The following is a 17,452-nucleotide window of genomic DNA, read 5'->3' on the forward strand; positions in this document are numbered from 1 at the left end:
CTCCTTTAAGGCATCTGTCCTAAGGCACGAAACAAGAAGCTGGGCCTCGTGAGCACCTCCAGGTACTCAAGAGGCAAATGTAATAATCACACTGAATTTTATCTCTTCTAAAATGCAAGCTTATTAGATTCATCTAAATGGAGTTCCAAGGTCTTTGAACTGCAAAACTAAAGAGAGAGAAGGTGGTGGAAGCTGTGGGGGCATGTGACACCATGAAGCTTCAGATTGCCTTTGTAGATCCAAACCACCCACCTCCGTTTACGAATCTCTAACATCCACCTTTCATTGCAACTGTGCCAGGCTGTGGAGGAGGAGGAGAATTGGAAGACAGTGGCTATTTCCCCTCAGTTTCTGGTTTTTGTCCTGCAGCCTAAGTCTTGCATTTATTAAAGAAATTGAGGCTCCTGGAAGAAAGGAAATTTAAGTATAAAAGTGATTAAGATCGTATTGCTATTAGTGGTGGGTTTGGCAAGAGGCCTGGGCCACCCGGATACCAGAGTCCTAAGTGACGAAATGAGAGGCTCAGTGTGACTCAGATGGGTCTGATCTGTCAGCCAGGCTGGTGCTGGGAAACCTCCCGGAGACAGAGGGAATGGTGGGACTGGGGTGCAGGGAGTTACACAGAGGAGAGGGAAAGAGGCAGTAACAGTGGGTATAAGCAGATTTGGGGGACTGTGGAGAGCTCAGAGCAGGTGCCACCCATGGAATGAAATCTCTGGGAGGTGGGAGACCCTCTTACTCACTTGCTACCATGCCACTCCTCCTTGCTTAAGGATCCTGAACCTCCAGAAGGCAGAGAGATCATGCCTCTGGTGTCAACCTTTGTACACACTGTAAAATTTCAGTTCTGCCCTCCCACCCTGGCAAGGTTAGACCAAGGAGGCACTGGTATCTCCAAACCCCACCTTGCAGAAAGTCCTCGGGTGTGTAGACGGGGGGTGGGGGTGGGGGGGTGGGGGGGTGGGAACAAAAAGCTGCAGAGGGGAGTGAGAGGATGACTGGGAGGGGGCAGGGCCACCAGGAGACAACTAGGCTTTGCTGGGTCCCAAAGTTGGATCTGGGCCAAGTCTGCTCCATGCAGCACTCCTGGGGTGCAGGGAAGGCTTAGCACCTTCCACCTCCCCTGGGTTTAGCAGCCTGGACTATCTCCTGCCGTGGTGGCCATCGTGCAAAGGTGAGGTTTGCATCTGGATATGCTGCTAGAGCCAGAGAGCCCTGGCAGAATTTACAAGATGCCCCAGCTGGCCTTGGGGGCCAGCTCAAGTACTCAGCCTCAGCCTATACTCCCTCCCCGGCACATTGACCTGCAGACCCATGGCTCCAAATCTGGAAATCTGGTTACCCTTTAGACAGTAACAACAAACTGCCATTTCTTAATGGTACAGGAAGACAGGCTGACTAGGGGGAGGCAGTTCCAAAAGCAAAATGGCCTAAGCACATTGTTCCCAGCTCCCAGCTGCCAGCCGTCCTATGGGAGGCCTTTGCTGAGTTCCAACCATAGCTGTAGCCCACAGGGGCCAGTGCCACAGATCCGGGGGCCCAGGGGCCCATGTCTCCGGCTACCAAGTCCTGTGGGGCCCAGTGACAACACTGTGAGGACAAAACCTCCCCCCCGCCTGCCAAAGCTCTCCCAGTCTATGTCACACCATGGGAAACAGCCAGAAATTTGCAGTCAGACGTGGATTTGAATCCTGTCTCCACCACTTCCTAGCTGCCTGATTGTAGGGAAGTACCTGGACCTCTGTGAGCCTCATTGTCCTCATCTGTAAAATGGGGCTAATGGTAGCACCTTCCTCAGAGCATTAAGAGAATGAGATAACAGAGACAAAGCACCTTGCAGGGGCTCTCTGTATGGGCAACAGTTTTCCTCTTTCAAAGAGAAAGGCTCAGGCCTCTCCTTTGCTGATCGCTAGAGCCCGTGGGAGAAAGGCCTTGCCATGCGGGGACAGGGCAGGGGTGGGGGGTGGTGGTCAGTTCTGGTTTCCCTGGAAACCCTTTGAGCTATGGACTAAGTCTTGGTTTGGGCTCTTGCTTCAAGGAGAAATAAAATACAGGTGAAATTCATGAGAACTAGGTGGGTACTTTATTGAAGCCACACAGCCGATGGGGTCCACGTGCGACCACACGCTATGGCCCTCTGCTGGGAAAATACTGCCAGTGAAGAAGATAGCACCAGGGATTTCCCATACAGCCTCTGCCCACTCCTCCACAGACACTGCCAGGCGGGGAGCAAGGAGCCCTCTTGCCACTAACTCCATCACAGTAAAGTATCAGGAGTGAACAAGAACGTTGGACCCAGAAGGCTCTGGGAGAAATGTGCTTCTTCTGGGTAGCAATTTGGGACCCCTGCTATCCTGTTGGATTTCCTGGCCATGGGAATTCTAGTGGTGATTGTGAGGCCCACACCCTGGGGCCCCATGTTCAGCTCACCCAGAATGCAGAACCTCATTAGATGGGGCAGAATTTGTGCCTTATATATACAGAGGTGTGTTTCTCTTATTGACCTTTTCTCCTTTCCCCCAAGGAATCGTTCAGAAGGGAATCTCCCTAAATGGAAAATCTAAGATGATAGTAAGGATCCCACACAGAACACACACGGCGGTGGGGATGGACGGACCTGGGTTTGAATCCTAGCTCATAGCTTCCTTGTCACCAGAGGTCTTTGTCGTCTCCTCCCTAGACTGGCGCTCTAGCCGCGTGGCTCGTGAACTTGTCCATGTCAGAACCTCATGGAGGGCTCATGAACACAGAGCTTGCCAGCTCTACTCAGAAGGTCTGGGGCCTGAGAAATTGCTTTTCAACGATTTCCCAGCTGACGCTGATGCTGTTGACCCAGGAACAGGACTGCACTTCAAGAACCACCGTGACAGTGAAAGTGAAAAGGAGCCTTTGTTCACAGAGAGACGGGAACAGTGAGAGGAGCTTCGTCATTTGGTGGGCCTGGAATCCTGAGGGCCAGCCTAGCCCACCTTCCATCTTCCTAGCTGTTCTGTTTTCTCGACTGTAAATGAGGCTAAGGCCAGCCACCTTTCAGGGGACAGTATAGGAGATAAATGTGACAGTGCCTTGCAAAGTATCACATCCTATACGATTGTAAAGGATTCAATATGGGGATTATGCTAAGGGTTAAAGTTTATAGTGCAGAGGGAGGTCTGGTGTGAAGCTCTTGGTACATAGCACGGCTCATTAAATATTAATTAGATTGAAAAAAACAATGTCTAAAAATAGCCACTGACTTGACGCCAGTGATTTTTGTCTCTGTCATATATTAAAACAAAAAAAATGGTAATAAAGTTACAACACATGAAATTCATATTTCAATCGTGGGTGGCAGGGACCTCCTCCTTGGCCTCTGATCCAATTCATTATTCAAATCCTTTTACCATCGAACACTCCACTGCTTAATGTGGAACCAACTGCGGATCTTGATAAGAAGAAAAAGCTGGGCTCTGTTTCCACTTTGCTCTTGGCAGTCCTCAGGCCTCCAGGATAACTTTCTTACAGAATGAATAGCGTTGGCTCCCAGAGAGGCCAATCTAACCACATCTTGTCCACTCAGAAGATCCGTATCAAACATTACAGACTGTCTGACTGCAGGATGGGGTATCTAATTCCATCTGGATTTGGATCAGTGCTTAAATGACCAAGAAGGGAGCCATTAGCATGGTAGAAATAGAGAAGCAAAATATAACTGGCCCACTTTTTAAACATTGTTCTTGTTGAAGGTTTTATTTGAAAAGCCCCCATATGAGACAAAGACGGAGGCAAACAGTACGAGTTAGAAAGAGCAAGAAGAAAGTTTCGAGCCCCCAGCCTCCTCTAAGAACACATATGAATCAACATCCTGAATTTGTACTGTTTATGGGCATGACAGTCTGATCAGATAACTATGCTGTGCCAAGAGACCTAATTACAGATCCACCGGAGAATTTAAATTGCTTTTAAAGGGGCGGGGGGAGTCTCTGAGTACTCTTGGTGGAATAAAATGTCACTCATTTCAAGTCAGCCATTTTCAGAGAGGCACTGGCCACTTCAAATGGCATTGCTGGGGAGCTGTTCCTTAGAAACGGTGTTTAACTTCAGACAATCAGTTTTGAGAGCAGCGTAACAGTTTCTAATACACAACACTCTGAAAAGACTCTACAAGGTTTTTATCTCTCAGCCCGGCTGTGTTATTAAGGGGACCCCCAGAATCAGTAAAAGGGCTGCAAATTACTGCTGCACTTTAAATAAATCTCCAATTTTGGTCAAAATGGTTCACATTTGGCAGAACCAAAGTTCAGAAGCCAGATCACTTGGGGGCTGGAGGTCTACACATGCCAGATTTTAGCACTCAATTAGATGTGGGCAAAAGCTTTAATTTGCTATTTTAAGAAGGAACAATCTTAAAAAAAAATCAAATTAGGTGATCAAATGTCAGTTTCTTTGGTGTTAAGGTTCTACTAAGAGATTGGAAATTACCTTGGAAAGAAGGGAGAGGGAGGGGGAGAAAGAAGGAACCAAACTGTGATTCTAGAATCCTGTGATAATCACCCTTTGATCTGACTCCTAGCCTCACAGAGCCCTGGGGAATGACTGCACAGCTAGAAATTTCATAACATTCTTACAGTCCCAATACTTCTTGTATGTTGCCCGTTTGCTGGGAGGGCAGGGAGCATTTAGCAGTAAAACCTGAGTGCCAGGTCAGTTACTGCCCCGGAGCGCCCAGTGTTCTTTCCCAGTGTCACCGACAGGCGGACAGCTCTACTCATCCAGTTGCCCAAAGTTTGACTGCAGCTTTAAAATGAAAATTGATCCAACTTTGCTTCTTCTCTTTAACTTCCCAGTACTAATGATGGGAAAGAAATGTTTCCAGGCATTACTGTAATAATTTTGAGGCTTTGGGTTGGGAAAGATCACAGAGATAAGGCCGAGGCTACAGTCAATCGGTGTGTTGCACCAGACGCCATAGGGCAGTAGCAAAGTTTTGGGGAGGTTCTTGGCCACACCCTCACCCAGGTCAAGGTGAGCAAAAACAGGCATGGGAATCAAGTATTTGATGGCAAGACAGTGAGTTCTGTCTCTGTGATCCTAGTGTTTTGGGCAAACTCTAGCCTGTTTTACAAACTTTCACTTGGAAAATAGTCATCATTGCATAATTGGGGCAAAGGCAAGTCGAGCATTTGTAAGATGCAGTGCGTTGCAAACCCAAATGTCACTTCCCATCTGTCACCAAACATTGGGGTTTCTGACCCTGAGATATAACAGCTTCCCTGTTGACTGCAGAAGCCTCCTCAGAGGTTTTCGTGTCTCCCACCTTTCAGCTCGGGAGCCCATTCTCTACACCGCTGCACGTAGCTTTTGAAAACTCAAACGTGATGATCCTCTCCTTACAACCCCCATCACCCACTGGTTAAAATATAAACTGCTTAGCTCTAGAATTCAATACTTAAGTCTCCTTGGGGAAAACAGCAGAAAAACCGGAAGGGCAGAGCCCTTAGGGTCCTCCGCCTTAATAAGTCTCTGAATGCTTTCGTGGGTTGGGCCCACATGTATATTGGTTCTACATGGGTTTCAACCAACCAGTCTATCATGAATTCTGAAAGCACAATCTAATTATAAGATTCGGATGAAGTATATTGCTTTGAGTTGTTTTACTGATTTTGGAATTAAAATATATTGAAAATTCTATCTGAATGTTAGCATTGCCTCTCATAGTAAAAAGCTTATCTTTTTAACCTATGAGCCCAATTAGATGTCTAGAGAAGTGGGAGGACAGATTCATTTGTCATGAAATTAAGCCTATCAATGGACGAATATGGAGGTTTATATTTTGGGGCAAATTAAGGGGTCCCAGGCATCTAGAACTTGATTACCCCAGGTAGTTGGTGTTTCTGCTATCGCAAGGTTAAAACTAAGAGATGAGCTGTTAGGTGCATTAAATTAAAAGGTCTGAGAGGTGGGGTTAAGAATCTTTAACAATTACCTGTACCCCTGGGGATAAAAATACATTATATGTTTATAAAAAAAAAATTTGGAAGGGGAGGCGAACCATAAGAGACTATGGACTCTGAAAAACAACCTGAAGGTTTTGAAGGGTCAGGGGTGGGAGGTTGGGGGAACAGGTGGTGGGTCATAGGGAGGGCACGTTTTGCATGGAGCACTGGGTGTTGTGCAAAAACAATGAATACTGTTACGCTGAAAAAATAAAATGGTAAAAAAAAAAAAATCTTTAACAATTAAAAAATAGGTGGTTTACCAGGAAGGTAGGAAAGATTTTTGGTCACTGCTCTTCACTGCTCTTGGCCTCCTTTCTTCTCAAAAAAGAAAGGCCCAGCCTCTTTCGTCCATCTTTCCTATTCCTCACGCCCAGCACGTTCATGAATGATTCGGCACATATAGGCCTCCACACAGTGTGTCCAAATAAGTGAGTCCTTACCTTTTTCTTCCATCTTCACCACCGGAGATAACATGAGGACTTCTTCCATGCTTACTGTAACAGGAACTAAGTAAGTACTAAGTTAAGTGCACACACAAAACTGTTTTACAGATGAGGAAACAGCCTCAGAGACGTTGATTTGTCCAAGGTCGGATAGCTAGGAAGCGGGGCTGCTCCAGAGCCCATTTTCTAACTCCTATAAAACTAGATCTTTTTCACAGCCAGAGAACTATTTTGTAGCTGCATCTTTCAAATGTGACTTTTGATTGTCCCTCTCCGAGAGTCTGCAGAAGCAACACATGCATGGTGATTTGGTGAAGGGCTGTGGGGAAGAGGAGGGAGGCACTGGGTCTTACCAGAACACGAGAGATCAAGTGAAGTCTGAGACCTCTCTTCAAGGTGAATAGTAAGGACATCAAGTTTTTCCCAAAAAAGGGCATGTAGTCTCACCAAGCTGGTCATGTGGTTTTGAATAAACACAGGGCCAAAAGGCGGGAAGGAAGGAATAGCCCTTAGGGGTTATTTTCTTGTGAATCCCACAGTCCTTGTTTTCAACCCAAAAAGTCATCTATTCGAGGGACTTTATTCTTTCTCATAAAATGACACAGGTAAAAGGCAGCAGCAACAACAAACTCAGTATTTTTCCTGCAAGTGGTAACTGCATCATCGAAAAGTCCATTATACCTCATTTATGGCCTCGGAATATTTTTAAAGCTTGTGTTTAGTTTCATGCTACTAAAAGAAATAGAGCAAACCGCAGAGAGAACAGCCTTTAATTTTTCCTTGCTTGCTCATTCCTGGAGTAGAAAGGGGGAAAACTTGCACACTGAAGTCTTTGTTGGTGCCCCTGCTATTGCTTGTGTGAGGCACACCTGTGCTCTGTGCTAACAAAGCTGAGACAGGGCGGTAAGAAGACAAGGAAAAGCAGTGGGTGGGGAGATGCCTTCGGAGAAAACAAATGGACAGTGATCTGGGATGTGCATTTCTGTATTTGTTACTCGAGAGAAGGTTCCAAGAGCTTAACTGCCGCTTTAAAAAATAGTGACAGGGTGCCTGGCTCAGTCAGCAGACATGTGACTCTTGACCTTTAGGTCGTGAGTTCAAGCCCCATGTTGGGCACAGAGATTACTTTAAAAAAAACAAACTCACTAGCTTATTAAAAAAAAAAAAAGGAATGAACAAAGTACAGTGAGAATGTGAAGGATCAGGCGATAATCACTGCATATTAAGTTTGTTTTTCAGAGTATAAGCCCTCTTCCCCCCACTGAAAGAGGGCCAATCATTTTAGTCCGGGTTTCCTGAGCTTTACACAAGTATTTCTTGGCAGCGTACACTGTTCAAACAGAGTATGTGGACACAGCCACTTTCTGGAATATGCAAGTCTGGTCTCCTTTAGCACAATTAGCACCTACCATCTCCCACCTTTCTCATAGGAAATCTGTAGATAGAGACAAGAGTAGGAATCAGAACCAAGATTATCTGTGTTCTAGGCACACAAGGAGCCATTACAGTAACAACTTGTTGGTGAGAAGTAAAAATTCAGTGGCATTTGAAAATATTTATAAAAAGATCTTCTACAAAGTGACACGACTAGTGCTTTGCAGGGTCAGAAGGGCAGGCCAGCTTCCTAACAATATTCTAAAACAGTGTATACAAGCTATTAGTTATTAGTCTGCCCCAGGCCAGCACTTTGTATCCATGATGTCCAACCTTCACAACACTGTGTGCTCCATTTACTAAAGTCACACTGCTAAATGCAGGCCCTTCTGACTCTCAAATCCATGCTGTGCAGGTACAGACCAAATCCTGTTAAGAAAGTTTATCAGGGAACTGGTATGTTATTCATCACAATACTATACAATAAATATAAAAAGAATCAGTTATTTGCTAGAACTGTGAACTGGGAAGTGGCAATGTATGCAATTGAGAGTTTCTCCATTAAGGGTGAAAAAAAATCATTAAAAATGTGTATTCTGTAAAAACATTACGAGCATGTCTGCACTGTGTAATAAATGTTAATCAGGTTAACTACCCCCCCCATTTCTTTTTAATTCTAAACTGATAGTTTTCTTACTTCCTTTATTGTTCTACTTAAGTGTATATCCTAAGTATACTTGGTAAATTTTCTATATGAAATTTCAATACTAATTATGAAGTACCAAGCAAAAAGTGGCAGGGGCATGTCAGTCTGTCTGCATGTCACAAATAAGCCAGAAAACCACTACAGACCAATGATGATGCGTACGTTTCTGGTGGCAGTGATAGCTGAGACGTTCAACACGGAGTCCACTTGGAAGACGCCCATCAGTGCCAAGGCTACGGAAGAAAATATTAAAACAGGACACCAAACCATTTTTCCCCTTCCCACTGAGTGTTTATTTTATAGCATTTGCATCAGGTAATCAACTGAAACACTTCAACAACAGAAAGCTGGCAGAATGTTAAGGAAAAGGAGTGATTATCTCTCCAACAGATGTGACAAAATGGTTTCAAGTTGGAAACAGTATTGCATAAATGAATCAACTGAATGGGGGAGGAGGGAGGAGAGAGGAAGAGCTGAGACAGAGGAAGGAGTGAGCATCTTCCAACATGGACTATGAGGGGGGAAAGGCACTGTGTAGCTGTCTGTAGTATTCATAAAATAAAAGTCAAAATAGACAACCCATGTTTCTCAAAATTACATTCAACACTGCTTTAGAGCTGCTCACGCAACTGACTCAACAGAAAGCTGGGGAAGCTGTCTAAAAAATCAGATAGACAGCACCAGTGGGTCTAAATCACAGGCTCACCAGTAATGTGTTTTAAAGAGATCGTCACCATCAGGGTCCTTCTATAAATAGTACTGCAAAGGTCACAAAGCTGCAAGAACTTAAATTATAGGATAAATCTGACTAACTGATAGCCTATTTCAATCTCCAAAATTCCCACTGCGGGAAATCAGAAAGTAAGCTCCACTCCAGAGGAGCTGAATTGGCAGTGCATTTGAAACAGGGATACTCTTCCCTCAAAAGGCTGCCTGAGCAGCAGTCTGGTTGGCAGGGTACAGCAATTCTGCATAGGGTAAATGGATGCAAACATTTCGCAGAAATTGCCCTGCTTCCTCTCAAAATAGCACTAATTTATGGAGAGCAAATTTTCAAATCATAAAGTAGAAGCACCTGGGCCTCATACAGACCAACTTCATACAAGGTTACAGTACTGTACAGCACGCTACTTCTCAGAATAAAGGCTTCTAGGACCATAGATGTGTTTGAGAATATCAATGGGAAAACCCAGAGAGATGGCTTACACAGATGTTCTCTATGTGGAATTTGAATATAAATTAAAATACCAGCTTATGCACTTGGGAACCAGCCTTTAAATTCTCTAGTGCTTTTAATCATTTTTATTTCATTTTATTAGAAAAAGAGAATCATTGTCTACAAACTATTTTCTAACTATGCAAATACAATGAGCAAATCATCTACAATATCAAAATACTGTTTGTAAATCACTGATGGCACTAACAATTTTAGGAATTTGATAGGACAGAGTATTGAGAAAGACCAACAACAGATTTCAAATTATAGGCATTAACTGAATTTTAAGAATAGAAAATAAAATTTAAAGTTTAAAAGTCAGTAAGTTTAAGTTCTCTGACTTTCAATAATTTAAGCCCAATCATCAAGAATTCAGAAGCACCCAATATGTTCAAAGTTGCACAAATGGGTACAGATGATAGAAAAGTAATCCCCATGCAATGTTTTAAGTGTTGCTATCAGATATATTTAAGTGATACTTTACAGATTAAAGCTCCGTAAAATCAAAGTATATCCTCCCGATTACATTTTAAAACAGTCACAATAATTTATCAACAGTTGCCATTTCACAGCAATTAGAAAACAGGAGTTGATACAAGGTGAACAAAAAAAGTACTTTTTCCTCTTTTAGGAAACAAACATATGTATATATATACACACACACACTCACATACACACATAACATCATCTTTTAAAATTCAGAGTGGTTAATTTGCTTTTGTATTATATATATATATAAAAAAAAAATCCCTATGGTCAAAATACTGAAAAAGCGCAAAAGCTGAAAAAAGAAAACCACATTTGCCACTTTTAAAAAATACATTATTGTCTCAGTGGTTCTATTTTTTATTATTATTATTATTATAAAGTTAGGTATTATGAGGACTCTGCACTCGTCAGACTCCCAGGACTGTACTGGGCCAGACGAAATTCAATCTAACCCCTTCTCTGTCTCCAGGAAGGATACTCCCTAACCCATCCTACAAGATGATAGAATACATGCCTCTCTTATGAACTGTTAAACTGGGAAAGAAAACATGCCCACCTGGAAGCAATCTAAGTCATAAAAGTTCATGAATCTGTGGGAGAGACCGCCTGAATGAGAAAGCTATTCTTTGGATATAAGTTAGGAGCTTCTGGAAGTATATAAACTCTTTTAGGTCACTAGAATACAGACTTAAAAAATGATGTCTCCATATATACTGATCTATTACAGGGGTTGGTAAACTACAACCCATGGTGCCTATCTGGCATGTCACCTGTCTTGGTAATAAAGTATTATTGGAAATCAGCCGTGCTCACTCATGTATGTGTTGTCTATGGCTGCTTTTGTGTTCAAATGACAGAGATGAGTAGTTTGAAAGAGACTGTATAGACTGCAACGCCTAGAATAGTTATCCTCTGGATCTTTGTAGGAGGAGTTTACTGAACCCATAATGTAGGGCACCACGTGTACTCTAGTTTCCTAAGAATTAATGCACCTCAAGATTTTAGCATGTCCTCCAAGAATAACCTGCATACTGGGGGCTCCTTAGCAGATAAAATGTCAAACACCCTACCCTTGAAGTGGTGCTTGCCTTTTGGGTAAGGGAATAATTTGTATAGATTTTCAATAAATATCCATAAAAGTTAATAAATACACAGGAAAGAAAGCCAAATAAGGAAAGTATGCCTGTCGATGTTCTCTTGTTTTCCTATTACGGGGGTAGTGGGGTGGGTACTAAAACGATTCTTTCTGCCAGCTTCCTTCAGCTTTTCTTTAAATTTGGTTTTTGGTTTTTTTTTTTTGGTTTTTTTTGGTAAGTCATGCTTCCTCCTCACCTCCCATACAATTAATAACCTTTAAAGCAGCCTGCCTAAAAATGTTTATTTACCTAGTTTGGTGAGGTCTTGTTCAGGAATAGTATTTACTTAAAAACTAAACATAGTAAAGATTATTCTTTTAGAAAATATTCCTAAAATACTTTATCTCTGTTACTCTAAGAAGGGTAAGATGGTACAGGGAAATTAAACTCTGCAAAATATACCTTAAGAACCAGAGGTACAAAATAGCTACCATTTCTGAACGGTAATGTAAAATAAAAACAGACCAATCTCTCAAATTTGAAGAGCATATTTTCCCCTGCCCTGAGTCAGGTAATGAAGTCATTTTCAAACAGGGAACCTCCTGAACTCAAGCAGCTGTTCATGAATCTTTAAGAGTTCACAGGTGTTTCGTATTTCCATAGTTGTTGAAACAGGGAAGATAAAACAGAGAAGATATTTATCAAACACAAATTTATACCAAAATTAACCCTTTTTTTTCCACCAGCTTAGAAGTGGACTTTTCCTTTACTTTGTTAAAAAATGAACGGTACGGAACTGTACGTGATCGATGTTTCCATCACCCCTTACGTTTCTACAGTGCATTAGCGGATTCTCGTTTATTCCTCACAACACCCCTGTGAGGTAGGTACAGCAGGTATTAGTCTCCTCATTTCAAGACGAGGAAATTGAGGCAGAGAGGTTAAGTGACTTGCCCAAGATCACACAGCTGATAAGTGGCAGAGCCAGGACCAGAACTCAGGTTTTCTGACTTCTTGGCCAGTACTCTTCCCACTTGAATTACTGCCCCCAATTATGAATAATGTTCTGTGTATCAAAATTGAAAGGTTACTAAAGTCCATTTCAGTGATGTTTAACAGTAAAGTTAATTGAGAACTACAAGAACAGTAGGTCTGATGATTTTACTTGACATAATAAAACTGGTGCAAAACCATTTTTACCTAATTAACTTTAACCATTTTGGTCCAAATACATAAAATATGCAATATTTACAGCATTTTCCTTTCTTTTCTTTTTTTTTTTGTAAATGCAATGCTTTAAAACACATTATAAAGCACCTTAGTAAAAATAGTCTACAAGTTAAAGTACAGAAGAAGTAGGAAAATCCTACCCATACCACAGCTCACTAATGGAGTTATAATATGGAATCACCAATATGTCAGTATATGCTCTACAAATATCCCACGGAGGAACAAATACTAAACTTACTTTTCTGACATGAATGTAATGAAGCCTTAACTGAAACTCCAGACAATGTCAACATTCCTTGAAGTGTCTCCCCAGTCTTAGATACTGGGAAGACACGAATCAGAAATACTGCTTTGACTCTTTTAAAATTGGTTTTTAACACTAATGATCAATTTTTTTTAAAGAATATTAAAACGACCTACATAAATGTGGGCAATTCCAACTACCGCAGAAACATTCTTAGGATCAAACATTCCAATAAATTCCATGAGACATGATTCACAAAAACAAAGCACACACTGCCAAACAGTAACACTATTCAGTAGAGGTGTATGACCCAAAACCTCCAGGTGAAGGCGGAAGCAGCAAATGGATTAATCTTCATTCATGGTTAGCTGGGAAAAAAAATGTTTTGTCCAAAAGACACTATCAGAACTTACGTTTGAAATTGTATTTAGCCTCCAATTAGACCCCACTATGTGTTCATTTTAGGCGATGTGTAGGCTTTTTCCGGGCAGGAGGTTATAATTCCCACCAAAATTTAACCAGGAAAAAAGAAGAAGAAAAAAGAGGAAGAAAAAGGAAAAAAGGCTGAAACTGAAACCTCTGAGGCCACTGAAACTTACCAGCCAGCACCTACTTCCCGGGTGTTACTGCTCTCTAACTCGGCTCAACACACACTGTCTCTCACACCCATCAGCAACCCGACTTGTGGGGCTGAGGTGAAGACAGGGTCGAAGTTTTAGTTCAAGAACCCAACAGTCACACCTTGTACTCAGTTCGACTTAGGGTAAATCTTTTCATAGAAAAAGTTTTGTGCAAGGATGTAGAGGTCTCCGTCTTTTTCCCGTACAGCATGGGCTCTGATGAACTGGAACTGCTCCAGGGCAAATTCATAGAACTCGTTCTCCATTTTCCAAATGTCAGATTGCTGCAGTTTTGCAATGGTTTGTTTAGTTGGGAGTTTCTTTTCCGTGGTTTTCCTAAGATGAGATTTCTTTCCTACTTACGAAGGAAAAAAAGAAAAGGTGAATAATTCTAAGAACACACAAAAGAGCAGATGCTTCTTTATGTGGAGAGATGGATTAAGTTAATGTGGCACATTGAAGGACGGTAACATAACTGTTTTGCATTAATATCATTCAGGCAAGACTGGTGCCCTAATCATACTAAAACTGTGATTTATTCCTTTATAATGTAAATCCTTAACCTGTTAGAGACTTAATGAGATGTCAAATAAGAAAAGTAAGGATCACCACTCAGTAAAGTGCAGGCTGTCGCCTTACATGCTGTTCTAATATCAAATGCTTGGTGCTCTGACTAGTTTATTTTTTAAATATGATAAAATATCTCTTTTCAAACTTAATACATTCTCCATGTGTGAGAAGTTAGGGCATATGCATACTCTGGGAAGAGTTGCTATATTGGGTCTTACCAAAGAAGAGGGGAAAATCTCACATTAGATTGGACCAGAGCCCTGCCACTCAGCTATGTCATACAGTCAAGGCCCCTGAAGCACACTTTACCCTGGCAGACACAGCACCTGCTGATTATCATGGCTAGGACTCAGTTTCACCATCCCACCCTTACTCTAAATAGCATTAGGTCTAAACAGGTCTCAGGTGCAATACGGTCATAATGTTTGGTGTGTGGCATTAGTTAATATGACACATTTCTAACGAAGGCTGGTTCTGCAGCTCGTATCTTTCCACTAGTCCTACAATGCCTTCTAATTATTATCTAATGCATGTTTTATTTGCTCAAAAAATATTGAACAAACACCAGCTGTGCCAGGCCCTGTTTTGTATTGAAAATGCTAAGAAGGGGGGCGCCTGGGTGGCTCAGTGGGTTAAAGCCTCTGCCTTCAGCTCGGGTCATGATCCCAGGGTCCTGGGATTGAACCCCGAGTCGGGTGCTCTGCTTAGCAGGGAGCCTGCTTCCTCCTCTCTCTTTGCCTGCCTCTCTGTCTACTTGTGATCTCTGTCTGTCAAATAAATAAATAAAATCTTAAAAAAAAAAAAAAAGAAAAAGAAAATGCTAAGAAGAAACAGGCAATATAATATATCCGAGTTTCTGGAATTATTGGGCTTTACTCAAGAAATGTCAAATCACACATATTTTTCAAGTTGCAAACAAAGTTAAGGACAGCTTTAAAAAGAAACCTGTCCTTTACATACCTGTCCGGTAGAGTTCTGTAGCGCCCCTGAAAAACCGGGGCAAAGCTGCCTCCAGCAACATGATAAAATCTTCAAGTTCTTCAGTGACTCCCACCAGAAAATATTCATTAATTAGGTTATACTTGGCTTGATCCATAGCCCACCTGCTTCCCACATTCCTAAATCCAAAGAAAGGGAATTAGAAACCTGGCTGTGAAATCTGCTACCTATTTTTTTAATGCTGACACTAAAGATGATGGAGAAAATAAACACACATCCGTCCATCCAAAGCCTTAATGCCCTTTTATTACTGTCCTGGGAGCGGGGGAGTAAATTACTTGATTTCGAAGGTCCATCCCAGTTCTACGAATTTATGAAACATACTAAAGAAGTTAAATTAAAATCTCCTCACTAAAGTCCAAAAGACAATACCCTTTTATTGCTCTAAGGCAGGGGTTGGCAAACTTTTTCTGTAGAGTGCTAGAAAGTAAGTATCTTAGGCTTTGCAGGCCATATGTTCTTGGTTACAAATACTTAACTTTGCTCTTGCAGTGTGAAAATAGTCATAGACAGTAAGTAAATAAATGGAAATGGCTGTGTTCCAATAAAACTTCATTTATAAAAACAGATGATAGGCCAAATTTGGTCTCCAGATGGTAATCTGCCAATTTCTGTTCTAAAGATATGACTAAAAATTGAGAAGATGTTCTTCCTATACTTCCAGTTCTTCTTGTGCTGTTATTATGCTTTGATATAATGTATTGAGTAGGACCCTTAAGGTCCACAGTGATCCAGTAATATGTCTCACATAACGAGCAAAAGAATAAAGGCATTCCTTGCATTTCTCATCATGCTTTTAAGGAAGACACTAACTTTGAATGTGCTCCTATTTCTACTTTTCCTATTAAAACAATTAGGACAAATAAATATGTATAAAAATGTACCATTTTTAAAAAAAAAACTGAAAATTCTGCACATTCCGAGGAAATAAACTTTTTTAAAGATAAAAAAACCTTTATTTTCCACCTCATATTTATTAGCAGACCAAACCACAACCATAACCTTGGCTTTTCTCAAAGTAAAAGAAAATCAGTTAACAGTAAAATCAGGTGAATAATTTACCCACTAAGCCTTTTCTTGATAAAATGAATGGCTAAGGGACGCCTGGGTGACTCAGTGGGTTAAAGCCTCTGCCTTTGGCTCAGGTCATGATCCCAGAGTCTTGGAATCAAGCCCCACATCGGGCTCTCTGCTCAGCGGGGAGCCTGCTTCCTCCTCTCTCTCTGCCTGTCTCTCTGCCTACTTGTGATCTCTGTCAAATAAATAAATAAAATCTTTAAAAAATAAATAAATAATAAAATGAAAGGCTAAAAAATAAATAAAATGAAAGTCTAAAACAACAAGCTTAGGAGAAAATGAGTTTAATGAAATTATCCCTGGCCTCTAATTAGGAGATCTGCCAGAATATAGCAAAATATGTTTAACATCAAAACCAAAAAACTATGAGGCACCTGGATGGCTCAGTTGGTTAAGAGTCTGCTTTCGGCTCAGGTCATGATCTCAGGGTCCTGGGATGAATCCAGAATCAGGCCCTGCTCAGGAGGGAGCCTGCCTTTCCCTCTGCCCCTCCCCCTGCTTATACTCTCAACTCCCTCTGAAATAATAAAATAAAATAAAACAAAAAATGAAAAAAAAAAAAACCCCAAAATTAAAAACCAGCATCTGAGAAAACACTGCCAAGGATATGATGTATGAAGAATCTTTTCAATGCACTTAAAGGTAACTATGAAACTAGATTATTACTTAATTACATGTTATTTTTAGTCTGATCTTTCACTAATTTCCCTATACCTAGCCCTTGACTGGTATGTTCACACTTGTGAAACACAGATTATAGAGACAATAAAGATTATCAACTTAAGCTAACTTTATGTCCCTACCAGCATTCCGAGCTGTGGCCACAGAAGAACGGGATTTGAAGCCAGAGCTTCTCCGGAGCACAGTCTGAGCCGCCCTCGGCCACACATTCATCAAAGGTCTGGAACAGACACAAAACAGCACACAGGAGCCATAAACGCAGGTCTCACCTATCAAATACCTTAACAGGTTAAGTTATTAAATACACAGGCAGCAGCGGGTGGGATGAGCTAGTAAAATTAAAGAGATAGGCGGGTTACAAAAACATACTTGAGACATTAAGGAAAGTTAAATAGATTTTTTTTTGCCCATCTTTGTTTAATGCTGATGTATACAGGAGTTCTGTTTTGCTTTTACTGTACGAATTAAACCCTCCCCCACTCAGATAACAATTTGTCCTTGGGAATAAGTACTGCTTTATGTTGAATTTGTGTATTTGTACTTTCTAGCCACCTTCCAAAGGAAATTAAATAAAAACAAAGCTAAAGATATTCCACATGAAATAATCATTTGAAAAGAATAAAAGGAGGACTACACTGAAGTCTTCCCTCCTTTTCTCAACAAAACAAAACTCATTGTACCAAGCAGAAATGACCTCAGATACTGATAACTTGTGTGCCCTCCAGTCCAGGGCATCTGACTGAATTAAT

At 41.4% G+C, this 17,452-nt stretch overlaps 1 protein-coding gene across 2 annotated transcripts in view; it reads right to left on the bottom strand.

Annotated features, from left to right (window-relative positions):
- Positions 1-12,058: 12,058 nt before the first annotated feature.
- The window catches only part of HS2ST1 (heparan sulfate 2-O-sulfotransferase 1), a 175,174-nt gene continuing 169,780 nt past the window's right edge, over positions 12,059-17,452 (bottom strand). The window contains exons 5-7 of one of the 2 annotated variants that reach the window (XM_046024601.1): positions 16,826-16,923; positions 14,907-15,064; positions 12,059-13,734 (exon numbers count right to left, since the gene is read on the bottom strand). In XM_046024601.1, coding sequence (XP_045880557.1) covers positions 13,505-13,734; positions 14,907-15,064; positions 16,826-16,923 — 486 coding nt within the window. In that variant the 3' untranslated portion in view covers positions 12,059-13,504. The remainder of the gene's footprint in view (positions 13,735-14,906; positions 15,065-16,825; positions 16,924-17,452) is intronic. The other variant, XM_046024608.1, reaches the window with a different exon arrangement.

The sequence above is a fragment of the Meles meles genome, chromosome 1 (assembly GCF_922984935.1).
Source record: "Meles meles chromosome 1, mMelMel3.1 paternal haplotype, whole genome shotgun sequence".
Classification (NCBI taxonomy): Eukaryota; Metazoa; Chordata; class Mammalia; order Carnivora; family Mustelidae; genus Meles; species Meles meles.